Below are 26,407 nucleotides of genomic sequence, written 5' to 3' on the forward strand. Positions count from 1 at the left end.
GGCTGCCTGCTGTCCGGATCCTGACAGCTAACGCGCACGAAAAGGGTTTCCCCCCATCCTTCCCTCGCTCCAATTTAGTGCAACCCCGTCTCCGCCCAATCTCCTCCTCGCCCCAAAATTCGGGCTATACTTCCCCCTTCTCGTGTCCCTCAGACAGAGATTCCTCCTCCTTTCTGTCCGGCCCTTGTTTTCCGGCGAGGATGTCAGCCCCCGCGGCGGCGGGTGGTTGATGCCAAAGTCCAATCCGGCGACTTTGGTATGATCCTCTTCTCCGGCTAGATCAAAACCCTAACAAGAGCTCCAATATCAAGAACCATTTGTTAAACCATCGTAGTCATTTTATTTTTTGGGTCATCAAATTCCTATGTTTACTCGCTTTTTGAAACCAGGAATCGTACTTGGAGGTGAAATTGTATGCGTATGCGATCTAATTTAGGTGAAAATATGAGACTTCTTTTCATAGTATTGCATTTAGCCGTGAATAAACCATGCTTTTCACTTAGTCGGTTCTTTTTGGATGGTGGAATGGGTGGATTGCTTTAATGAAAGTTGGTGGTTGAACGAGTGGCGTGAGGAAGATTGCAATGCCGTTTCCTTTTTTTCTTTTTGTTAATGGTATTAGCTATGGTACTTATTGATCAGTTCGTGTTTCATTTACTTTTAGATATTATGATTCCTTAAGAATGGAATAAGTTTGGTTTTTGCTTTTGATTTTGTACTTCTATATTCATTGTGAAATGTGCATTTCTTAGTCCTAAGATCTATCCTCACTTTGCCCTAGTGAGCTGGTTCTGGTTTTAAGGCTTCATCATGTTAGTACTTTGTGCAGTAGCCTTTTATCCGTTCAATTAATAATTATGATACTTCTTGCTAGACAAGAGTACATCTAATAAAGGACCATCTATACATTTGGATGCATATGGACTTCAATAACTACACGAAAATCTAATGTCAGCTCGAATAGGATATAGTCAAGAGTAAACAGCAGATTTATTACTTGGCATTGTACCTAGACAAAACGTCACCATGGCTGAACTTCCAACTAATGTCTGGCAAATGGCTTTCTGCTGCACAATATGTAACGAAAACTATAAATCCAATTTACATATATTCCTGAAATATGGCAGGCCCATTAATTATGGCAGGAGTAGCCAGACATTCGATGTCATCTTGTTGCAACCTTTAAAGAGATAATAAGAAGATATGTCCTAGGAGACAAGTTTTACGGAGAGGACTTTTTTTGAAGAACTTAGCAGGACTTTAGAGTGAATAGTAGAGCAGCTGAGATGTTCATGATCTGAAGGTGCATACTTGAAGAAAAAATCATGGAGCTCGATTTATATGCAAGCATAAATGACGAGCATGCTGGAAGTGCTGACCTTTTATTAGAGATTTAATAAAAGATTACAAAGGAAGATATTCACATCAAAGGACTCAGTTTTTGCCTACGAGTCATGATGAAATTCATCATTGTGTCTAATTAATAGCTGCTTTTGTGTTAGTTAACGAAAGGAAATAGTTGACTTGGCAAATCAAGAATGTGCTTTTAAGTACTCTTTAATGCTCTATGGGAGTCATGGTTGCACAGGAGATAAGTAAGCCAATTAATTGATTGGTTGGCTACCACAGTAGATCTGATGATGAAACTAATTTGTGTCCATGGTGAGCCCTATACATTGCCCTTCAGGCATATAGAGACATAAATGATGCCACTATATAATTATTTGTTACGTTCATGTCCATGATTAGTTAATTAATTCTCCACCTTCCATTTTGAAGAGGACTACTAGGCTATATCGTTCGGGGTTTAGAATGGAATAGGACCTCTTTAAGTTGCTTACTCCATTTGAACCATCCAAACACTCTTTAGCAGCCTACTTTTTTTATAGAGGCAGATTAGGTATTTTTGAAAAGTATATAGGACTATTTTCACTTCAACCATGAGTGATTTGTACACCCATATAGGCGAAGTAATTTAGCCCATCTACTTTGGCTTAACTTATTCTAGAACCAAACATGGTCATGAGGTTTTGACGTGGTTCTAACATGATCTATCAATCAAAAATAAAGTTTACTTATTACATATCCTAATAGGGCTACGGAGAATGAGAATGATGGTATGATAATGATGGAACCAAGACAATGCAGAATATTCAGTTGCTTTCTGCGGGAAAGAGGAACCTCAATCCACCCAAAAGGATCTGCATTTATATGTAAATCATGAGACTATTTGATTACTTCATACAACTTCTTTTGCCAAATGGATTGCCAGAAGGCAAGTGGAATAAAAAAAATCTTCTTAGTTAATGCATGTATATTGTGAAAATTTGCATTTTTGCCCTCCTCTTCCAAGACTACTCTAAAGTCTTGGGAAATCTTGGAGGATGGCTCCTTAATGGTATGAGGCAAAATTGCTTTAATTGATAATTTTTTTTTTGTCAACTAGCTTTCTGGATTTCATTACAAGGCTTTTTCTGTTTAAAGTTAATTTATTCATGAATTTGACTCCAATACTCAACTTGAAGGTTGAGCAGGGCTGGTAGTGGGCCGAGCCGGCTCGAGGCTCGTTAGGCCGGGCTGGCTTCGGCTGGGCATAGGCTAGGCCTGAGGCAATTCAGGTTGGGTTTAGGAGTTTCGTACGAGGGTTCAAAACTTGTTATTGAAATAGGATAGGAGTTTCGTATGAGGGTTCAAAACTTGAGATATGCTATTGATGGCTGGTTGATATTTTACAATCCTCGATACAGGGGCAGTACATCTTGATATGCCTTGGTACATATGAGGCTGAGGAAAAGTATGGGTTGATATGCATTGTTATAGTGCAATACAGCATGACATGGACCCAACTTGCTGATACTGTTGGACACCGGTCCTATCATACCAACTAATGTCTGGCAAGGCGCCGGTATAGGGCCAGCGCACAAGTTTTTTACCCTTAGTTTTACACTATCAAGAATATTGGAATCATTAATTGATTCTTCTTGATATTGGGTTTTTATTCTTGAGAAGAGTTTAGGGGCTTTTCCATAAGCAGTATGCTGGTATATTTGATGTTGACTTCTTCCAATATTAATTCTTCATCAGAATTTGGTTGCTAACAATGTTTTTTATATCCTTTTGTACGCAAACTCCACCATGTTGCATTGATTTGAGAGTTTGATTAAAATATTCTTAAGCATGAAATGTGTGGTTGCTCACAATGCAATAGTTTGTGATTGTCTTTAAGTATCTTTAACACTTTCGTCGTTTTATCTATTGTGCAGATCACCTGGTCATTCTATGCAGCTTCAAAATATTTGTTGTGCTTAACTCAAGTGCAATACATGAACTTCTTGCACGACCATGTTGTTGATTTGTGTTGCTCTTTGGCCCTTAGTACCAAATTACCATAACACGGTTTAGGCCTAATAGTGGAAAAAATGAAAAAAAAGAGAGGAGAATACAGGGCAGTGATACTTAAAAAATAAATGTAATCCTGCTGCTGTCTGCTAAAAGGAATCTTCTATGTATAGAAAGCATAAAATGCTCTTGATAAGAAGTCTGGCTACTTTATTTTTCTTGTCCTCCCCATTGGACTCCTATAAGGACTTTCGGATCTTTCTTTATGAGTTGAAACTTGCTCCAGGTAAAATTATTGATGACTCCCCTCCTTTCCCTTTCTCATCTCTTGCCTTTCTTTTTCAGTCAACCATTTTCTTTCCTGTTTTTTCATTTTAGACTTTCCATTGCCTTTGAACCATGTATCTTCACAGTTGGACTCATTTGCCGTGAAAATTATGATGTAGTTCTGCAATATCATGTAAGCACTTGGTATTATTTTTCCACAATCAACGGTTGCAATGTTTTTCCGGTTGGTGATATTTTTATTTTATTGTTTTGATTATCTATGGAACTTTATTCGTTGGTTCTTGTTTGTTGTACTCTGAACCTTGCTTGTGCATCAATGTTAAGGTGATGTGATTCTAGCTTTCTAGTCGTGTACTGTAGCAAATTTGATGTTCAATGACAATTTTGAGTAATTTTCTTGTTGAGCTCAGCTTTCAGCTCCCTAATGGGAACTGATTTGGTGCATACATCTGATCCAAGAAGATTCTATTGAGCTCAGCTTTCTAGTTGTGTACCGTAGCAATTTTCTTTTTTTAAAGAAAAAACTGATGTTCTGATGAATCATAAGTTTCTTCCGTTTTTACTGAAGGATATCGGCATAAGGTTCTATTGAAGTAGCTTTAACGAGGCTTTAAGATTGAGATGATGGCGTATCAGGAAAACTTAGAATTCTACTTCAATCTCTCACGCAGAGAGCTTCAGGGATTGTGCAAAAAGCATAACCTTCCTGCAAATAGAAGTCATGCTCAATTAGCCAAGTCACTGGCTTCATTTCTAAGGGTATGGCTGCACACTTGGTATAGGACGTCATTCACCTATACAGTTTGTATTTTAAAGTTTATAATCTAATCTAAAGACTATTTGTTTAAACAATTGTGCAGAAAGAAAATGCCACATCTTCAAAAGAGAGATCATCTGTCCCAAAATCAAATGCTAAAGAAACAGTTGACCCTCTGGAAGAAACCGTGAAAAGTATGATTCATGTATCTACCAAAGTTGCAATTAGGAAAGTTGCTTAATATTATCTGAAACTATATGCTAAAGAATAGAGAGTTCTTATTCCATTTCATTGACCTTGAAAAGATTTTGTAGGGGCATTTGAGAAAACCAATTCTTCCAGGACTGATAGCTGTGGACTGGCACCTGGGATTAATAGGAAGCTAAGTGATGATCAGCTACATTCTCATCTTGGAAAACAATTGAAAAGTAGTAGCCTCTTGATAAGTCAATCATCAGAAAAGGTATTGTTCTACACTCATATAAGATCTGTTATTGCTTTTAGTTCATGGAGGTTCTTTTCCTTCAACTGAACATGTGTCAGGATCTTTCAATCATTTGTTGGATGCTTATTTCACGGATAATAACATTTACATGGGATCTTAATTTTTTGGGCATCAACTTCTCTTAGTTTTTGTTTATATGTATCAATGCAGGCATACAATACTGCTGCAAATGTGGTTTACCCTTACCCTATTACTGATGGAACCAAGGAAGGTTTTGGTTCTTCTAATTCTGAACCTGGTGATATGGGCACAGGATCTCAGGTTGCTGCTGGGATCCGAGATATTACAACCTTGTCACAGCTTCATTGTGATAACAACCATGTTGCTTCTAAGAATGGATCACAAAAATCCTCAGAGTTGAGAGGCTGTGGTCAGAAATTACCAACTCATGCTGTGACCAATACTAGGACTTCTAATACAACACTAGTGCCATCTGGACATAAAAGAGCTGGTGCCTATTCCAGAGAAAGTAGATTTATGTCTTCTGATGAAACTTCTCCAAAAGCACCTCCTTCACTTCAATTTTTTGTGATGTCAGAGGAGGGAATTAATCTATATATAGATTTGAATTCTAGCCCATCAGAATGGATCAATAGCTTGAAGGACAAAATGTGCATCCATCCGAAAGCACAAGACCATGAATCAGAGACTCTTCCCGCTCATATTAGAGGCTTGGCAGATGCTGATGAACATACGAAAATTTCACCACCTGGGAGCACTGGAATATGCCTTCAAAGCAGTGGAATGGAGAAGAACACAGGATGTACTGATTCTTCCTTGGGCTCAGTTGTTAGTGCGAATTGTCAAACCGAGGCCTGTCCACCAGATGCAATTGTTGTAACTTCTAGAGATTCTGTGTTGACATCAAGTAGCATCCCTGTCGAAATATCAGGTTTTCTGGAGAGGAATCAAGTGGTTTCATCTTCCTGTGTAACTAATTCTGATGTTTACGATCACATGGCATCTGATATTGCATCTTGTCCCAGAGATGAGCAGGTCCTACATCAAGACTCTGATGATGCTTCTTTTAGGATTGATAAGAGCAGTTCATCAGTACCCGATATTTCTCTTAAATCTGTTGACAACGTAGATACGAGTCTTGATGGAAACAGAAAGCCTGAAACAGATGAGTGCTGCACTCTGAAGATAGTAAGTGCTGATTTTAATAATGGAGAACCCAATGCTTTAGACAACACCCTAAATAGTATCTGCAGGACAAGTAGCCTTCCAATAATATCTGATGGAATACAAGACAATGTGGGAGCTTCTTATACTGGTTATTCTGAAAATCATAGTGGAGCGTGTGAAGTTCCACTGGAAAGAGAGCATATGGAAGTATTACCAGAAGCCAGATGTCACCTCAAGATGTTATCAAATTCCAGTAAAATTGATGGGCAAATGGTATTGGATCATCCAATGACTGATGCACAATCAGATGTAGGGTCAACCGACCATCTCTCCAATCAGCATGCATGGAGTAATCTTGCAACTTCCGTTCCCAATGATCTGATGTCAGCATTTGGGGATGAATCGGTATTGCTCTTTTTCTTAACTAAGTGTGATAGTGCACTGCTAACAAAAAATGTACAAGGAATTCTGGGGATTAATTGGAGGATTATAATTGCCTACCTATCCCACATTTAAAAAGATCTAGAAATGTGTAGTGAATGCCCAGTTGTATATTTTACTCATACCTGAACCAGACTCATTTTGATAAATGACCATCACCAACTTTTCCAACTAAGCTCCATTAACAAAATAAATGACTAGAATATGTTTCAAAGTTCATTTGGCCACTTTATGATTGGTTATACCATGAATCTTTTGCTTGATCTTCCCGGCACAAGATAATTAGGTGGTTGCTTCTACTTTATTTGCTTTTCTACTTTTTGATTCACAGGTGATTTGTTGAAGTCTTCCTATCCATTACTTGCATAATCTAGCTAATCAGGATCCTCATGTTATAGTTGGATGACAAATATGTTACAGGCTTTTAACTTGTACTGGAGGTTAATGTACTTGCACTGTTGGGCAATCAGCTTGTGACTTTTCATTTGAAGTTTGAGCCAATATTTCTTTCTCAAAACCCAATCATCTCTAATGAGAACCATAATGGACTTTCTTGTTTATTCAACATTCTGTGCTTGTTGCTTGGTATTGTTGAGAACTAATAACGTTAACCAAATAGCTCCATGAAACTTGATGCTTTGCAGAATTATGTCATGAGTATGTCAACCATGCTGACCTGCAAAAATTCAAAATCCTTGAACCGATAGGATCTGAACCCTCGATCTCATCTGAGAAGAGGAGGAATCTGACAGTTCGAATTAGTGCCTGATTGGTTTCTTCTTCATTTTACTAGCTTTATGTTAGGCTATTTTATTTAGTATTTGTTTTATTTGGTGCTCTCTTCCTGGGTTAAGTTGATGTGTGGGATAGGGGTTCAGAGGACTTGGTCGTGCAAGGTGCAGTTTCCAGAAGTTTTTGATAATTGATATGATGGTGTTTCTTTTTCTTTCTATGTTTTGTCAATTACGGGCAGACCTAGAACTTAAAAATGAAGCAGAGATATTCTTTACGGTAAATTGGCATATGAGACTTTTCCTCCATGTTGCAGAACTGAAAATCTATACTTTCTGTCTGCAGGGTAGATGCACTCCAACGAAGGGGAAAAATAGCTCAGAGTAATCTTTGTTTAGAATAAAGATTAATTACTGTCCTATGCTTCACAAATTCAGTCTAATGTAACTCTTGGTCACTTGGTTATGCAGATGCTCACAATTTCGAAACACCTTAGACAAAAATTCTAAAATATCTCACAACCCATTGTCTGCTGAGGAGTTCCAGAGTAAAAGGCAACATGTTTGTGGTGAAAAGAGTGGGATGATGAGTTTAGGAAGCTCTAAGAGTTCGGTAAAAGAAACTCCATGGGATCCTATTGTCGTTCCTAGGCGTTCCATGCGGCTTGTTTCTAAGGTTCGATCTGCTCTTTTGTGTAGAATTCTCTTTTATCTTTAAGAAACAGTGGAAAAAGTATTCGTATCAGATTGTATTTATTCTGCGTTCACATTATTGTTGTGGTAGTCATCTTTTACAAAATATAAACATAATAAACAAACCGTGCTTTATTGATTTGGGGTCAACCAAATGGATCCTATTTCATGGTTCCCACCCTAATGTGAATTTTCTCAGATAGCAAATTTCTATCATTTTTCACTACCTTCAGGTTTTCTTTAGTCCCACCCTATTTTCTAACCCTTCCAAGCTTTAACTTTTATCAAGTCCCATCAGATCCACATAATATCTAATATCTAATTCATCATTAGATTGTAAATGAGAAAGCTTCGAAACCCAACAGTAGGCTTAAGACTAGAGAAATTTCTCTACCTGATTGCTTCCAGTTTGGTTTTCATGTGCCCAATCACGTGAGAAATCATTGGACATCCTCACTGTGGACATCTGATGGTCTTGGAGACAGCTTTATATTACAGTACTTCTGAGTGCTCTATTCATTACTTATGGTTTTCAATTTTATTTTTATTTTTTAGTGACTTGTGTCTGGTAAATCATATGATGGAAGGTTGAAACTGTAGAAGATGAACTAATGCCCTGGTATCGGTTATCCTCTGTATTTGCCTTGTTTGTTTAGGCATTTTATGCCTACGAGCTTTAGTATGATTGTAGCATTTTGTTTGATAAGCTATATAAATTTCTTCCAGGTGTGTACCTCATAACTTATACATGATGGTTTTCTTTTCATTATTTACTTTTTTTTTCTTGAGCTAGAGGGGGTTGGATAATGGGTACACATGGATTATCAGGATATATGCTACTGTTTTGCCTTTTCTATGTAAATTATATCCCAGAGTCGTAATATGGTTGCAGTATCTGATTGGCTTGATAAGCTATATAATTTTTTTTCCTAATTTGTGCTTCACCTTCCTTGTGCAGTGAAATCATAGTTTATCATTGACTGTGGCCTTGATGGGCTGGATTCAGATCTTTCGTTACCCTTTTCCGCTCGATTATATAGTTTCTTTGGCGGAAATGTGCATAAAAATCCAGGACATTGAACCATTCCCCTCTCTTTTCTCATGATCAAATGAAAATTATATGCTGCAACAGCCTCATCTTGGAATTTTGCAGTACCACAATTGGCGGCATATTGCATTAAGGATAATTGGTCACACTGAAAATATGTGGCATTCCGTTAGATCGCTTGGACATTGCGGATTGTCCGTAAGTAATTTATCTCTTTTGGTCATTGCTGATTCTGCATTCTTGCCCTCTTTTCAAACATTCCGTTCGTGTTGGAAGAAATTCTCTACAACATGGTACAGCTCCAAACTAATATGTCCATCTTGTGTACCAGCTTTGTCTTAGCTTGAGAAAAGCTTCTGCATCCATCAGTACTCGAGCTGATTGCTAATGCGGAACACTATACATATTCCATTACGTGGAGTTAGCTGAATTTTATAGCATTACATTAATACACTAGTTTGTCAAACAGCTTCTGTATACTTATCAGTGAAATATCTGACTGGAGAGGCTGCAGAGAGGAATGAAGGTGGGAGATTAAGAAAAAATAAAATAGCAAATCTTTGACACTTTTGGCTTTCCTGTTTTGTTAATTCAATTAACATGGTGCTGTAACTCTTTTGGTTCTAATAGAGTCATTGCATGATGGGGTCTTTCGTCATGCCAAATGTAGTTGAGCCCGATTCTGGCATCCTAATGTGACCGACGGTGCCCACACGATTGGCTCGAGATGATTGAAAGTGGATACATTCTGCTCCATTCATGCTGAAGTGTATAGGAGGCCTTTCCTTGCTTCCATAATGCCAAATTTCACAGCTCAAAAGGTACATGATCTATAATTTCATGGCTCTATAGCTAATATTAGTTTTATTCTAATTCAGAAATGGTTGGACTGGAATGAGTAAATTCTATCGTGGGAGTCATCATTTCTACTTTTATTGTTGAAAGAACCAGTGGTGAAGAATTCATCCCATATCCACGGTACTAGTTCCTACAAGGATCTCCTTCCAGCATGGTTAGAAGATCCTTAAAAATTCAAATAGGGAGTTACAACTGCTGCAGGTTCTTGTGCCTTGCTAAAAGTCTTTCCAACTTTTGAGGAATTGTGACCGTCTGATCTCTGCCTTCATGAGCATAAATTACCTAAATTTGCCGCATGATCTTCATGCCTGTTTGAGGTATCTTAACTAGAAAATTCAAACTTATTGATTTTTTTTTTTTTTTAAAAAAAGGACAATCATGCTGTTATACAATAAGCTGGCCTCTGATAATGAAGAAAAAGTGCTATTGAAAAAATGGAGGTGACAAGGGGTGTATAAACGGAGGTGGCTCCTATGCTAATGCTTGATTGTTCAGAATTGACAAAAATAATTTCAAAAATTAGGACATGACTTGATGGTCTTGGTTATAGAAAGTTTTAAAGTTGCTATCAGGACCATATGGTGCAAGGTGCAAGACCTTCGACTCAGGCTGTTTGATCAAGCATAGGTTTCTGTTGATTCTAACTCTACTTCCAAATACACATGCATACACCCCAACATAGATCATGTATTAGATAGATTCCGACAAGAGCATGAAATGGGGTTTTTTCGTAAGAGCACAAGAGAAGTTGTTACATTCCTTCCAACGCCTACTTAATCCGTTTCATATGTTGGTATTTAAACGAGACGAAAGAAAACATTTACATATCCGTTCCCACCATACCTTGTCTCTGCATTCTCTTTCTTAGGGGGTCGGTCCGTGTCTCCATCTCAGTTGCTGAGACATAAATTCCAAGCTTTCAACAACCATGGCTCTTCAATATAGGTTCTCCCTCAGCTCCATAGACCATGAGGAAATGGAATTTTTTTTGTCTTATAACTTTCTCTCTACTTCATCAGAGCAAGTCCAAAAATAAAGAAACAGAGAAATATAAAAGTATCAAGAATTTGGGGTTTGTGAAGTGTCCCATATTGGTCTCGTTTGTAATCTGGGTTTGTAATTTTTTAAGGCTAGCCCGAGTTGATTGCCTAATACCGCAAAGCCTATGACAAAGTCATCTTGAAAGTTACATTTGGCTGCCAAATTATTGATCTGCTATTTCTAGTGCGTTTTTGTTTAATCGTTTAGGCTTATAAACCACTACTCAGGTGATTGATCTCCTTCCCGACTTTTTAGTTAATGGCGATAAATTATGTACCACTGACTTGTCTCCTTCAAATAGATTAAACTAATGGTAATCAAGAGTTTTCTTTTATTTTTTTCTCTTTACATTTTCTATTGCACGGTTATTTGTTTTTTCTGATATATATTCGACATTTATAAATCCGCCTTTTGTGTTGATACTTTTTATACAAGAGTTTTCTTTTATATTTTGACAGAGTTCTTCCTTAGAATCAATAGTAATCACATGGATTATAGTGAATGGTACAGAGCCAATAAACTGGCACTTAGATATGAGAAACAATGACATGGATTACAATAAAATGGCACATGGATTACAGCATAATGGTGCATATCCATGAAAGATAATTACACAGAATTTTAGTAGAATGACATAGAGCAATTAGAGGTAATCACAAAGTACAGTAGAATGGCATATAGCCATGAGAGAGGAGGTAGAAAATAAGGACTCATTGAGTCCGTAGGAAAAAAAAAGAAGAAGAGAAAAGTGGGGTTAACAGAAAAATGGAGAAATGCATTGGAGTCTTCAAAGAAGAGGAATGAAAAAGAAATGGAAAAGTAGTTTTTTTTTATAGAAATAAGATTCTCACATTTTATTAAAAAAATTCATATGGGAAATGAGAAAGTTAAATTTTCACTAATTGAAAATCATGATATTTTTTTTTCCAAAAGTATTCTTAAGTTTTTAGGCAGAATAGGATAAAATCTTTTGTTTATTAGAGGTATAAAAGGTATTTTATCTAACTTTTCGAAAAAAAATAGATGCTCAACTAAACGTAAAGTTATTCTGAAATGTGTCACTTTTTTATGTCCATTAAAAATACAAAAATTATTTTCCTATGCAGCAATTTTTCAAAAAAAAAATATTTGAGCGAGAAAATTCTATCTTCGAAACTCTCGACCCTTGAAGCCCTGGCAGCGTTTCAAGGCGGAGATTATTTTAATAGCGACAGGGCCTTGGTATGATACAAGCTAAAAACTGTACTCTCGACAAATTGAGCCATATCACAACTTAGATAAATTTGCATCGGGTGATGAGTTCATCTTATTTTGGTTGAGTCGCCATGCACAGGAGTCTTATTTTCTCTTGTGCGCATCCTCGCACTAGTCCGTTTGGGCTCTCTCACGGCAAGGAACGACCGTTCTCGAGTGATCTTGTCAGCTACATCGCTTCAAATATTACTTCTAAATCCCTTGGATTAGTTCAAGTGTAAAGTGTAACGAACTGGAGGTTAAATCGTGCATAGCCTACAGTTTAAAATGGCTGCAAGTCCATATATATGACGTGGGATCAAGGAGAGATTGACTTGTAGTCCAAGTGAACTTAATTAATATGGTACCCCGTTAAAAGAATTCTAGTTTGTTTCTATTCTAACTAATTGATGGGATAAAATATGGCAATCATTGGCACCCACGAATTCCATGCAGTAGAGTTTTAAGCAAACCTCTGCCGTTTTAGGATCCCATGCAACATCCCATCATAACAATATTCAACTAGAATTTAGGAAGGTTGGCATCGATGGCAAGAGCCATGAATCAAATGATGGATGCAACCTATTGGTTATGTGGATCCGTGCAATCAACAAATGTTGCTTTCTTGTTACCATTCATCATTCTAAACCTTGTATAGTGGCAGACTGGCAGGTTATTTGATGTTCTTGCATTAAGTGGCTTTTTTGGAAGCAAAGTTTGCATAAATGATGATGCCCCAAAAGTACATGCACTATCTAGAATGGTTAGCCATTACTTTAATTTAAAAATAACTCTCCAAATAATGGACAGCTACAAAAGATTGCCACATTGTTTGCTTGAATCACTGTTTAACAATTAAATAACTTACTCTTCCTAGATGATTCAAAGATTTTAATTTAAGAATATTTGGCTATCCAGCAAAAGATGCCAAATAATGTAACAAAAAAACGCATGGCATTATGGTAATCTAAGTTCAATCCAACGGTCACTTTCGAATGTTTTTGACCGTTGAGTTAGACTCTACGAATCCGGCTTGACGGATTTTCCGAGAGAGAGAGAGAGAGAGTTCTTTTACGAAGACACCGGCAGGGATGATGCAAAAAATATGACGGCATCCAATCCCTCTTTTACTCCGTTGCGACAAGGCAACACGATTTTCGTGTGAATCCATGGAGTTTTCCAAGAGAAGAGCTCCAAAGGCCCACCAAAGCGATTAGGCCCGCCCAATCTTGGTTTTGGGCTCCTCTTCCCTGTTGCTGGCCCGTTATGGACCAGGAGGACGGTGAAGACAAAAGGTCTTGCTCGAGCACGGCACTGCTTGTTCTTTTGGAGGGCAGCAGTGGTCGCTGCTCTTGATTTTTTTGTTCTTTTTGGGGATTGTGGTGGTCTCCCGCAAAGAAAGCCAGCTAATCATTTGGGTTCCTCCGTGATGGAGGTTCTGGCTGAAATCACCCGAGGCTTCTGAAGCTGGTGGCTGGTCTTGCACTTCGTCTTTAAGCCTTGGTGATCCAGGGGATTGTCAGGAAGGTGGTGGAGGATTCTCATTTGGTTTATTTGGGAGAATAGATCTCATCTACCATGAAGGGATCTGCAGTCGTAAGTGCTTTTGTTGCTTCTGCTCTTTTCTTCTTCTTCTACTTCGTTTTTGTAATTTTTTTTCCCGTTTTTGTCTTGGAGATACGGAAGGATCTAATGATGTCCAGGTCATCTAGGTTTTGCTACCTTGTGTTTTCATTTCTCATTGGAGTTGATTCAGATTTTCTTTTGTAGTATAGAAGACGAACAGATTTGTGTTTGTGATCCATTCTAGATTAAAAGAAGGGTTGGTTCACCCCCCCCAAAAAAGGATAGATGGGAAAGGAGATCTGTTCTTCTTCTTCTTCTTCACAGCCCATCAAAAATCATTTCTTTGATATTGGGAAACGAAGATATCAAGTTTAAGTATCAGCAAAAGCTTTCTAACAAAAAGCTTGCTTTTTTAAAATATCAACTAATTGCTCGACCATAGATCTTAGTATTCTTGCGTTGTGTTTAATCCAAAAAGTTCCACCAGATAGGTATGAAGAGAAGGTTCCATTGTGCTTTCAATTCTCTCTTGATTCTTCATTACCTCAATTTACTCCGTAAAGATAAAAATGAGCCTAGCCAAACTCCAATTTTGAGTTTGGTTTTGAAGCACTCCAAAATGGTTTTAGCAAATAGACATCTGAAAGGTAAGGAAAAAGACTGTTTCAAAAGATTTGCTAAAGACACAACAGCTTGGCCAGGTCAAGATCTCCTGGCTAGATTGTCAGCAGTGAGGATCTTTCCCTTGACAGTCGGCCAAGCAAAGTCTGGGCCCTCAAGTGTACATACTTCCAAATAGCTGGAAGACCTGCCACCAAGACTCCATGATTTATGAACTTGTAGAATGATTAACTGTGAAGAGCATTTAGAAATTACGATGATCAAAACAAACTTCATCAACAGCTAAATTGAGAGGTCATAGAGGATGGTTTGTTTACTTCTCTATCATAAATGTTTGGAAACACATCATGTATGAGAACCTTGCCAAGTCACCCATCCTTGTAGAACTTCAATTTTTTTCCATTGTCTAGAATATAAGATATTCAACATTGAAGCAATCCTTGGCCTTGAACACCCCCTGCTAGAAGGGAAAAGCGTGAGAAAGAAGAGTGCTCAAACTCAAAGGTGGTCTTCTTCTTCTTCTTCTTCTTCTTCTATGATTTATCTGTTTGATTACCTTGTCCATATCTGACCACCTTCACCAAAGAATTTCTGCCATCACTTCCCTAGCAGGTTCTTTGGATTTTTCCCTAGTGCTTTTGACTCGTACGAACTTCCAACCTAACAAATATACCTGCTACTGATTGGACCTGAGCCTTTCTAAAGAAAGCCCCTTCTGATTTTATCAACCCTATTAGCTACCCTGCTAGGCATCTAGAAGGAAGATAAATAAAAGACTGCAGTGTTGGATAAAACAGAATTTACTAATGTAAGTCTGCCATCAATGGCTGATGGATGCTCTTCAGTTTCAACACCCCCTATATATCGCTCTCATTCCTTGACCCAAGCAGCAACAATGTGATACACGAGGGGCTTCAGATCTGAAAAGTGCCCCTCAGGATCTTCCATGCTTTTGGAAGTTGCGGTTGCCATATTGGCAACCTAAACCCTTTCGCAAATGGAATGCGTTATCCCGATTTTTTGGGATTGTGCGCTCCGTACCTGGCCATACAAAGTACGAACATGCCCTTAAGATTGCCCACCTGCTCCGGATCAGCTCCAAAAAACATGATTGTATCATTTGTGAATAATACTGTCATTTTCTGCTAGGCCCAGCCTCTAGCCTTTACTCTTTGCTAGCTCAAATATTCATTTAGGTCATAAATTCCAAGGAGAAAATGGGTTAGTTGGTCACCTTTACGGAGACCTCTTCCACATTTAATCCAATCACGTGTTTGTACATTTATAGTCGAAAGCAAGAGATTCTGCATATTTAATATATTATAAAAAATGCATCGCATCGTGGGTTGATATTCAACCTACAACATATCCATATTCATGCCACACAAAGTTTGGTAGGATTTATCCTTTTGTTTCTTTTTCCAGACATATTTACATGTCAAAAAAGAGGAGTGAGGTGTTTACCAATTTATATCATCCCCCCACGTCGCGACAAAAAAATTGTAGTAATTCTACACCAACAACCCCTCTTTGCTCCCATATCTTTATGTCAAATATGATCTCTAATTTATCTGGAGAGAGCAATTTGTTTCCATTTTCATTATCTAATTCCCATTCTCCTTATTCCTGTATCTTTACTTAATTTATGTCCTTAATTTACTTGAAGACTACTATTACTTTCCCAATCAGTTATCTCATTCCCATTTTTTTTACATTGGAGGCAGGGCCTTGGTGCAATGTGAATTGGGTCTCATAGGTTTGAAACTTAGAAACTGCTTCTCCACACGTAGGGGTAAGGCTGCGTACGTCTGACCCTCCCTAGACCCTAGTGGTGGGAGCCATGTGCACCGGGACGCCCGCTTTATTCTCATTTTTTTATATTCTTTCCTTATCCAAGCAATTGAGACTCTCACTCATTTGTTTAGTCACTCTAAAGTGGGTTGGAAGAACATTATTATGATGCAACAGCTCTTTAAAAACAAATCATTGATAGGGGAAAGGAGATCTAGATTGAGAAGGAACCTTTTTTTATAGTAGCAATCTTTTTAGGGAGTATATTTGATGTAAGACCATATCATTTTCTGTTTTATATCTTTCTAATATTTCATTCCCATTTTACATAGTCTTTCCTTAAATAACCAACTGAGACTCCCACTCTTGTGCTTGGTCTCTCTCAAGAGGGGTCTCTAGATGAACTAATTATTAATTAGAGATAGGAGATCTATATTGAGCAAAACTTCTTTTTTTTTTTTGGGGGGGGGGGGTTACCTTTTCAGAGAGTATAATTGATGTAAGATCATATTCGCAACTCAATAACTTTATCAACAACGAATATCTTATGGATGAGATATTTAGACTTTGGCAGAACCTTTTTCGGAAACTTAATTTGGCATCATGCTAATCTTATTAAAACCTCTTTCATATTATGAACTAAATGAGATTTTAAACAGGAAGAAGAATGAAGAAAGTTTTTTTAGTTCAACATTGCAGAGGTGCTTTTCTTCAAAAAGAATTAGTTTAGGAGTTTAAAATGCTATACATTTTTTAAAGAAACATTCTTTTTCTATAAAAAATTATATGCAACTTATATTATTACTGACTAATTTTTAATCAAAATGCTGCTGATTAATTGTTAACACTAATTCTTCTAAAAGAATTCATGTTTTGGAAAGCTTATAATGTCAGAGCTCATTCTTTTACGTACAGATGGAAAGTTTTTTTTGCTGGCTAGGCCTTTTTATTACTTATATTTTAATACTATCAGATCATTGTTTTTAAGAACCTTAAGGTTTTTAGTATTGATCCAGTTTAAATCTTCATTCAGTTGTTGGAAGTTCTATTGCTTCTTGCATCAATCAGCAATTTCCCATGGGCAGCTGCAGACAACCTCAGTTGCATGCCAACGAGATCAAAAGTATATCGACCACACAGAGTCACAGTAACTGAGTTTGGAGCTGTTGGAGATGGAGTGACGCTTAACACTAAAGCATTTCAAAATGCCATCTTTTATCTACAGTCATTTGCTGATAAGGGTGGGGCGCAGCTCTTTGTACCAGCAGGAAGGTGGTTGACAGGAAGTTTTAATCTTATCAGCCACCTCACATTGTGCTTAGACAAGGATGCAGTAATTATTGGATCCACAGTGAGTTAGGAACTTGTTCCAAGTTTAATCTACACTTGTTTTAGTTCCTTATGCTTAAGCTAAATTTGTAACATGCTGCTTTTTATCTCATTGACATGGTAGTATGGTACTGAATGTGCTTGTTGAATTCAGGAAATTGGTTGTTCAATGCACACCCTTTCAACAAAATGCAATCAATAGAATAAAATTTTGGCTGTGAAATATATTTTTTAAGTATACTGAATGATGTAAAGATTGTATCCTGCCTATATTCTAAATTTCATCACCTGGCATAAGATTTTGCTGAATCAGGAAATCTTATGCAAGCCATTCTCGAGTTTTCTCTATTTATTCTAGGTTTTTAGACATCAATGTTTTAAGCTACATTTCTAGTGAATTCAGTGGGATATTTATCCTTGACTAATTATGCAAGAAAGGCAATCATATGGTTATGCCCATAAGAAATACGCAACTGGAAATGTTGGTTTCATTTGATGTTGTTAGAAAAACCTGGTCAACTAATACAAAGGGGAAGCTTGCCAGGCCAATTGATTTTAGTAGAGTAGGATAATGAACCCCTGGTTGGGATCAAACAGTGTAAAGTGAAATTTATTGTGCACGACTTCAAAACTTTAGCCATCTCTATAGGGAAACGAGTGATCCCGAATCATTTGAAAAGGAGGGTAAGTCAACATTTTAGAAGAGCGAAGATTCCCTTCTCTCCCTTCTTCTCCCTTGAGTAGGAAAACCATGTTGTTTGTAGATCTTAGCTAATTCTTCAAGGTTTTATCTGGAACCTTAATGCTGAGAATTATGTCTAGATCATTTAGATGATCCTTTTAGCATGAGCTGAACTTACAAGTCTCTTTATCCTATAGATAAAGACTCCATCTCGAGAGAAAGGCATGAGAGGACTTGAATTTGAATGGATAGAGAAGACTCTCTTTAATCCAGAAGTTGAGATCTTATGTCCCTAGGGTAACGAAGCATTCATCTTTTCAAGGTCGACATCTCTCTGCTACATCCCCAACTAGTGAGCATATGGTTCTAAATGAAATAAACCAAAAACTGTACCCCCACCCCTCCCCGACAAAAAAAAAAAAAAAAAGGAAAGAAAACTTGTTTTTGTAAGGGCTACAGTCTACATACCTCTGAAGAGGAAGCTTCATAGTCTTTGCCCCTCTGGTCCAAGGTCAAAACTGTTATCTTTGCAAGATCAATTGTCTAGCAATATTTGTGGCTAAAGGTTCTGTTGGGTGACGAGGAGAGGCTTTAGTGAAACTTTACTATCAACAGTACTCAATATCACAATTTGACCTTTGTAGTTCAGGAAACTTGCAAAGATTAGTGGCTTTTTAAAAACTGGAATAATTTAATCATAAATCTTATTATCAAAGATTCTATTCTTAGCTTTGTGATATATTTTCTTATTAAAATATAACTGAGAGTCTTTTTAAATTATAAAATTTAAATAGCACGTAGCATTCATTTTTTATTTTTTTCCTACCTTTTTTTTATTGTCAATTTACTAAGCCAGAAGTTTTTTCTTTGTTTTTCAGGATTCATCAAGCTGGCCAGTTATCGATCCATTGCCTTCATATGGTAGAGGTAGAGAGCTACCTGGTGGGAGGCATAAAAGCCTCATTCATGGTTCAAATCTGTCAGATGTGATAATAACTGGTTCGTTGATTCTAACCAGACTAAACTTGGAGATACTTTAGTCATTGTTGCTGTAGATTCTTTTGGGAAATGCATCCAATTCAGGAAACTATAACAATTTAGTTTCTCTGCTTTCTCTTTAAATATTCTAAACTGACAAAATAACTACTGCAACTTAGTTTCTCTGTTTTCTCTTTAAATATTCTAAACTAACAAAGAACTTACTGCAATTTAGTTTCTCCATGTTGTCCTAAATGGTATCACATGTTTTCATCTAAATTTTTTGGTGCATGACATAGACTGTGGTTTCCTGGTTTCTCTGGTTTTCACATAACTACTCACCAATTGTTTCCCACACCTATTTCATGGATGCTAGGACAAACAATTTCTGTACCAACAAGGTTTGTAAATTGTAATGTTGACTTGTCAATTTAAGAAGCACCCAGTTATGGAATAGTTTGTTCCAATTTAGTTTTTCTTGAAATTTTCTTTCTTTATTTTTCATATATTCTTTTTTAGTTGTGTCTGCTCTAGATCATTTTAAGATGGACTTTTTCATATTAATTCACTCTTTCTGATTTCAATAACTGTTTCTCCAGGCGACAATGGAACTATTGATGGCCAAGGCAGCGTTTGGTGGGATTGGTTCCATAATATGACGCTGAACTTTACTCGCCCACATTTGGTTGAGCTCATGTATTCAACCAAGGTGGTTATCTCAAATCTGACATTCATTAATTCCCCATTTTGGGCCATTCATCCTGTATATTGCAGGTTAGTTCCATCAAGAATTAGCTGCTGCCTCTATTTACGTCTATTACTTGATAGACAAATGGAATTTTGTATGCTTGGGAAAATTTGAGACTCTTTTGCTGGATGAACAGCGATGTCCTTGTCGAGAAAGTCACAATTCTCGCTCCTCCTGATTCACCAAACACAGATGGAATTGATCCAGGTAATCCTCACTATTTAGAAGCTTGAACAATTAATTGATGTTTTTAATTTTTCTTTTAAAAATTACAGTAATTTATTGTTAATAAGGAAGGACATGCAAGTATTGCTTATTGTGCATTTTTGTGGATACAAGATCTCCAGAATTTTCTTCCAAATCCCAGGTTATATTCCAAATTGATGTGAGAGAGAACCAGCGGATCTTCTAAATACCCAATGAGTGGATACCAAATTAGTATAAGTTTTGTCCCTGCCAGCTATCTGATAAATGAGTCTTGATCTTCTGCTTGTGGCAGTGCAAATTCTTCATTCTGCAGTGTGCTGAACACTAAGATTCCAAAAGACTTAGGCCTTGGATAAGAACCAATAGCCCAAGATTCATAGAACCCCGAGTAGATGGCATGAAGCTGTTTTTTTTTGTTTGGGTAATTATGGTATGAAGTTGTTCAATTATGCTCTTCATGCATGGAAGGAAAAGAAGTATTTAAAATATCATAATCTAACCAAAAATTGCTGAAAAGATAAGCTGAACATGATTGATCAAATGATATGTATATGCATGGAAAATATCATTATCATAATTATTCTGGAAGTATGATTCAGGCATAGATCCTTGCATTCATATGAATAGTAGCAAGTCCATTGAATAAATGAACCATCAAATATGTTAGTAATAGATTACAGATTTTTCAGTCTCATATAATGCTCTAGTAGTATCATTCTAGAATATTAATTATGCTTCATTAGAGAAATTGAATACTAACATGTATTATGGAGTTATGTAGACTTCTTCAGCCAACATAATAAGATAAAGAATGGAAGTGTCAGAAATATTTTTCTATTTTGATTCCTTTCAAGTTCTGTCTAATGAGAAAGGGATGGGGTTGGGTGGTGTTTGGGGCATTCCAAATGTGGTGTTGGCAATATGTCTCAACTTTTGCATCATGATGGTGGTTCCGGTGGATCAAAATCTGGCATTAACCATTAATCCAATACTTTCAGATTATTTTGAGGGGCTCTTATGTTCCTTGTTTTCCAAAGGTCCCCCAAATAATGTACAAATTCAGATTCATTCTTATGAAGAGTTAGGCCTTGTGCTTGCAGTGGTGACACCAAATCTTTGACAATGGGCTTTTGATGCCATTCGTGAGAGGCCGCCCACTATACTCTCGCTTCGAGCCTTTATTCGCAGGAGGATGGCTTGAGACCAAGATCCCACCCCCAAAGGCCGATATCACGTAACCAAAAACCAACTGCCGGTTAGAATAGCTATAAGCTAACGCCCGAGATTGAGCATTATACTGAATATTCCTAATTTTTTCCCTATCCGTCAAATTTTCCATTAAGTTTCTTCTCAAGGTCGCCGTTCATGGAAAAGCTTAAGCCACGTGCAAAATGTAGGTATTCCATACCCTTATTACTGCAAGTTGGATAAGGAAAATAAGCTATTGTACAATTCCAATGTGCAAAAGGTACTCTTATGGCTTATGTTTAGTCTCACATCCGTTGTGCGCTAGAAAGATCTTGGGTACTTATACAAGACTAAAGAACCCAAATAATATTGTTCAACTAGATTTTAGGTAAGGTCATGGTTCATTATAAATGATATTAGAGCACAAGCCCACTTGATTACCTTGTGGATTAGGAAGTACTACAACATGGGTGCATTTGGTGAGGTCATGGACCATGTGGACTCAAAAACACTATAGCATGGGCCTATGTGGTGCTGACCATAGGCTAATCGTGGTATTTGTGATTAGATTTAGTTAGATTGACCTTTAACCAAGCAAGGTCGCTAGGGCTTAAAGGGAGAGTATGTGAGAGCCTGCTTGTGTTTAGTCTCATATTGGTTATGCCCTAGGGAGATTTTAGGTACTTATACAGGGCCAAAAAATTCAAAAATACGTTCTAGCTAGCTTTTTAGGTGAATAACTAAAATTTGTAATCGAACAACTTTTGTCATTTCTTAATAATGGAGATCTTATCTTGTTCTAAAATGATAATTATCTTTCCAGTATTGTTAAGTTTTGTTCAATGACTTCAATTTGTACGCCTTGCACATTCTATGGGCTCATGCCCTAGGGAATGTTTAGCCATCACATAGCCAGCTCGAGCAATGTTTGGGGCGTCACAATCTCCTTTCTTCAAAGTCCACATCCTCAATATTTAGTGTATGGCCAGATACTTGTTAGGGTATGATAAACTCAAGACTGCATATATGGATTCTACACAGTGTTTCCAGCTCCAAAATCTGTATCTGATACATATCCGAGCTGGATATATATTGGATACTTTGATACTTATGAAGTTCTTTGGTAGTTGCTTTTAAAGATTGGAAGAATGTTGAACTTTTCTAACAATGAGTGAGTTGAACTCTTCCAACATTGAGTTCAATCCTGTAATTTGATATTAGGAGTGAGTACTTGTTCTTTCTTAAAATTTAAGGATGTAGGTATTGAAATAACTTTGCAAAATGTTATTTTGCTGCTGTCCTTAAGTTAATTGGGAAATTTGAATGAGAAATATGTATATTGAAAGATCTGAAAAACAATCTCTTTTTAACATTTTTTCTAATATTTAAATAAATAATGTTTAAAGGTAGAAATGTGTAATTTAGTTAAACTTATATGCATATACCTTTTTCTCTCTTGCTGAGTCAGACACTGGATAAGTGTCTGAATCCAATTCTCGTATCCGTGACCATGCAACACAGATGCTACATGAATAAAGACTGCAATAAGTTCATAAAATTTGTAGGTTGAATTATGTGGATTAAGCATGGACTTTAGATGTAGGCATGCTGAATTGCAAAGTAATGCTCCTTGGGTAGTCAAAAACAATAGGATATCATCTTACATTATGATTGAGGGCCATGGAATAAAACCTTTTAGTAAGTTCAGCTGTGGACATCTAAACGAAATGGGATGGGTTATTTGGTAGGATTACTTCTGGATCTTCAAAAAAGCCGTAGAAATGGAGGCAGGCAATTGGTTGAAAAGATTTTTCTGAGGGTGGAAGTTTTGAAGAGTAAAATTTTTGCTTGGTTGTTTGATCTGGAGGTTATCGTGATTGCTTTTGTGGACTGGTTTGCTTGTTTGCTTGTTTGCTTTCCTGAGATGTATAAGGGTTTCTACTTCTGGGCCATCTTAGTAATGGGAGAATTCCCATGCATGGTGTATGTTCTTACTTCCCACAGTGGAGACTGACATGAGTTCAAGTCAAGCAGCAATGCTGAGGCATGAACTTGTAGTGGCTGAGTGTTGATCGTGAGTTTCCCCAACCATAGGTTGAAATGGAGATGTCTAAGTCTTAATGAATGTTAGATATATTCTTTACTGAATAAGAGCGGACTGAATGTTCTTTGGGAGTTTGTGCCCAACTCGAGGCTGAATCTGAGTCATGTGAGGCACAATAAATCCAAGATTTAAAATTTGTCATTGCTCCTTCTGGTTTATGTTCAGTTATTTCTTTATTTCTTGTTCAGTTTTGAGTTCCTTTTGGCTTAAACAGCGAATTATGACGGAACTGTGGTACCAATTCTGAAGTGGAGAGGCTTTTTGGTTAGAGAAATTTTTATATTCATTTATAATGGACAACCCTCCTCCCCCTAGGATTATGATGTTACGTTGGTGAATGAAAAGCACAGGAAGAGACTCATTACTGTCCAATATGAAATATTTTATATTTGAAGAGGGTAGTTCCCATTTTTTTTGGTTTTGCTAATGAGAAAGATTGTTAAACATTCATGCAATTGCAGGACTGTGATATAAACTATAGCTGGGGAAGCTGGAGAAAGGTCTCACTTGTGACTTGTTTCAGTATTTCAAGATATCCATCTCAGCTCTGCCACTCTTTCTTTTTCTCTTCTTTCATTTTTTCTGAGCAATATGGTGGTAATGTGCCACTATCAGGATTGAAACCCTGGACCTCCCATAAGGACAAGCCCTTAGGAAAGAGGGGTCAACCAACAGAGCTAACAGCTATTGGATCTCAGCTCTGGCTTTGCTACTCATTCCAAGACTTCTGGCAAAATTCGATGTGCCGTGCATAGAGGATACAATACAGATTGAACAATCATAGTGTCTAAATCTTATGAATGGACTATCTAATATATAATAACAAAATAACATGCAACAGTTACCTGAGAATAAACAGTGATTTGAGAGAAAAATGTACTGTTGTTTTTCTGTTATTTTCCATTATTTTTCTATTATAACGACCAAAGTTTTCCCATAAACAGAAAATCTACTTGTCAGAAAACTAAAGACATAATCAATACATATGACTCATGAGTTTACCTGAGAAATGGGATGGATCCATCTGTAAAAAAAAATAAATAAATAATTTACAGAAACGCCATTTCCCAGTATCTAAAGGAACCAGTTACTGGTTAATGAATATGAACCATTCTAAAGCACTCAGTGATGCTTGCCTTCTACAATGGACTATTACTGTTACTTTACGTAGATTTTCCACAGTAAAACACTTTAGGTACCATAGATGGACCACAATTAATTGTTGATCCTATACACATTGATTTATGCTCCTAGATCTAAGCAATAGCTAATTTTCTTTCATAGACTTTTAAAAATGTCTATTTATTTTTATATGATTTTGTTATTTTGTATTATGGCAAGTCTTTTTAATTTGCTCCCTCTAGTTAATAAAATTTAGTCCTTTATACTGCAAGTAAAAATGGGAGTGTAAGCTTAATCTTTGATTTCCATTTAATACATTTTCCTCTGCTAATAGTGAATAAACATGGTGAGAAACCTCATCTTCTAATGAAAAATGTAAATTAAGTCATCAATAAAATGATTCTAATTTAGAATCTGTAAAATTATTCTTATTTCTTCTTTTAGAAATATCTAACACATGGCCGTTGTTTTAATTTTCCTATCAATACTGACTTTATGCTATTTTATGTAAATCTTTGTGAGTGGAAATATTTTGGTTCCTCCCCTGCTTATTATGCCTTTGTTCTTAATTATCCATTCTTATGAATATTTCTAGAGATTTGATAGTTGCCTTTGTTGTGCCTGTTGCTGATTGGATCTGAACTTCCACTCCTTTAAAAAAAAAATCAACTTGCAAATGTTATAGTTTGGCCAGTGACAGAAGCCTCATTAGTTGCATAAAGCTTTTTTAATCCTTTAATGTCAGCAAAGGTGAAAAAAAAGAAGTATCTTATAATTTTTATCTTTGGATCTTGATGAATATTCACAATGTTATACGTGAATACTTCAGAAACTTTTATTAATTCCAACAAGAAAATGATTGAAAATCTTTGCTTCATGCATCTCAGACTCATCAAACAATGTCTGCATTGAAGAGTGTTACATCAGCACTGGTGATGATCTAATTGCAGTCAAAAGTGGGTGGGATGAATATGGCATTGCCTTTGCTCATCCAAGCTCCAATATCAGTATCCGCCGCATTACTGGAGAAACAAAATTAGGTGCTGGCATTGCCTTTGGAAGCGAGATGTCTGGTGGTGTATCGGAAGTTTGGGCAGAGGACATCCACCTCTTCAACTCAAAGCATGGTATCAGAATAAAAACATCTCCAGGGCGAGGTGGCTATATTCAAAATATATACATCTCTGATGTGATCATGAAGAATGTGGACATAGCGATCAGGATCCAGGGTCAATATGGCGAGCATCCAGATGAGAAGTATGACCCAAATGCACTTCCAGTCATAAACAGGATAACCATCAAAAACGTCACAGGAGGAAATATCAGACTTGCAGGTCTTTTAGAGGGCATTCATGGAGATAATTTCAGCAACATTTGCCTATCTAATGTCATCCTCAACGTAACATCCCCCAATCCTTGGAATTGTTCATATGTTGAAGGTTATTCTAATATGGTGTCTCCAGAGTCCTGTGAGCCTCTTAAAGAAATACCTGAAGATTCTTCTATTTGTTACCCAGCTAAACATTTGAAACCGCAACGATCCAATGCAATTCAGTTGTTTAGTCCCTTCATTAAGTTCATAGCATGGTAACCAAAGTCTGGCACTGTTTATAAGTTGCAACTCCTACCAAAGGATGTTCGTTTGTCGGAAATGTTTGGTTTTGTATGGTTTGTCAAAAATAGAGTGTATAGAGTCTTGGAGTTTCCATCATGTAAGTAATCGTATGCTGAACAGCTATATGAAATTGATTTTTTTCCTTGTAACATTTTGGCAAGCAATTTATTTGAGATGAGGATCGTATAAGAGAACAGAGGGCTTGACGATCAAATGCATGAGTGGAAAGGCACCATGGCCATACCACAACCATAATCAGCAAGCTATATCTGATTTTCTTTCCACATTTTGTTGGTCAGGGGAAGGCAGAAACCTATAAGTTCAGCACCTGGCAAAATAACATTTTTGTATGACTAGAGCCAATTATTGGACAATTGTACATTAACAGCCACAG

The 26,407-nt window shown here is 36.9% G+C and overlaps 2 protein-coding genes across 9 annotated transcripts; both read left to right on the top strand.

The window, feature by feature from the left end:
• LOC103706020 lies at positions 1 to 11,234 on the top strand. Of its 8 annotated transcripts, XR_005506543.1 has the most exons (11): positions 4 to 256; positions 4,196 to 4,386; positions 4,488 to 4,578; positions 4,690 to 4,847; positions 5,040 to 6,422; positions 7,536 to 7,573; positions 7,661 to 7,865; positions 8,841 to 9,128; positions 9,262 to 9,456; positions 9,561 to 9,751; positions 9,876 to 10,295. XR_005506543.1 is itself a non-coding variant. In XM_039114525.1 (9 exons), exons 3-9 carry the CDS (start codon positions 4,249 to 4,251, stop codon positions 9,622 to 9,624), a joined length of 2,037 nt encoding a protein of 678 aa, XP_038970453.1. In that variant the 5' UTR covers positions 1 to 256; positions 3,264 to 3,625; positions 4,196 to 4,248; the 3' UTR covers positions 9,625 to 11,234. The 8 variants fall into 8 exon arrangements, 4 of the variants coding, with proteins under 4 accessions (XP_038970453.1, XP_038970459.1, XP_038970449.1 ...); XR_005506542.1 differs by having other exon boundaries at positions 9,561 to 10,295; XR_005506544.1 differs by having other exon boundaries at positions 9,601 to 10,295.
• Positions 11,235 to 13,374: 2,140 nt separating this feature from the next.
• LOC103706019 (probable polygalacturonase) lies at positions 13,375 to 26,164 on the top strand. The gene is made up of 6 exons (XM_008789953.4): positions 13,375 to 13,658; positions 17,074 to 17,391; positions 18,930 to 19,050; positions 19,629 to 19,803; positions 19,914 to 19,984; positions 25,286 to 26,164. Exons 1-6 carry the CDS (start codon positions 13,641 to 13,643, stop codon positions 25,987 to 25,989), a joined length of 1,407 nt encoding a protein of 468 aa, XP_008788175.1. The 5' UTR covers positions 13,375 to 13,640; the 3' UTR covers positions 25,990 to 26,164.
• The last annotated feature ends 243 nt before the right edge of the window (positions 26,165 to 26,407 follow it).

Source organism: Phoenix dactylifera, chromosome 1 (genome assembly GCF_009389715.1).
Source record: "Phoenix dactylifera cultivar Barhee BC4 chromosome 1, palm_55x_up_171113_PBpolish2nd_filt_p, whole genome shotgun sequence".
Classification (NCBI taxonomy): Eukaryota; Viridiplantae; Streptophyta; class Magnoliopsida; order Arecales; family Arecaceae; genus Phoenix; species Phoenix dactylifera.

What these genes read in the sequence shown, in the direction of transcription:
- LOC103706020 (XM_039114525.1), top strand. Translation starts at nt 4,249, where the DNA reads ATGATGGCGTATCAGGAAAACTTAGAATTCTACTTCAATCTCTCACGC. An exon ending in CACTGGCTTCATTTCTAAGG is followed by an intron (nt 4,387 to 4,487) that starts GTATGGCTGCAC and finishes ACAATTGTGCAG; the next exon opens with AAAGAAAATGCCACATCTTC. An exon ending in TAAGTCAATCATCAGAAAAG is followed by an intron (nt 4,848 to 5,039) that starts GTATTGTTCTAC and finishes GTATCAATGCAG; the next exon opens with GCATACAATACTGCTGCAAA.
- LOC103706019 (XM_008789953.4), top strand. An exon ending in CAGTAATTATTGGATCCACA is followed by an intron (nt 17,392 to 18,929) that starts GTGAGTTAGGAA and finishes TTTGTTTTTCAG; the next exon opens with GATTCATCAAGCTGGCCAGT. An exon ending in ATTCATCCTGTATATTGCAG is followed by an intron (nt 19,804 to 19,913) that starts GTTAGTTCCATC and finishes CTGGATGAACAG; the next exon opens with CGATGTCCTTGTCGAGAAAG.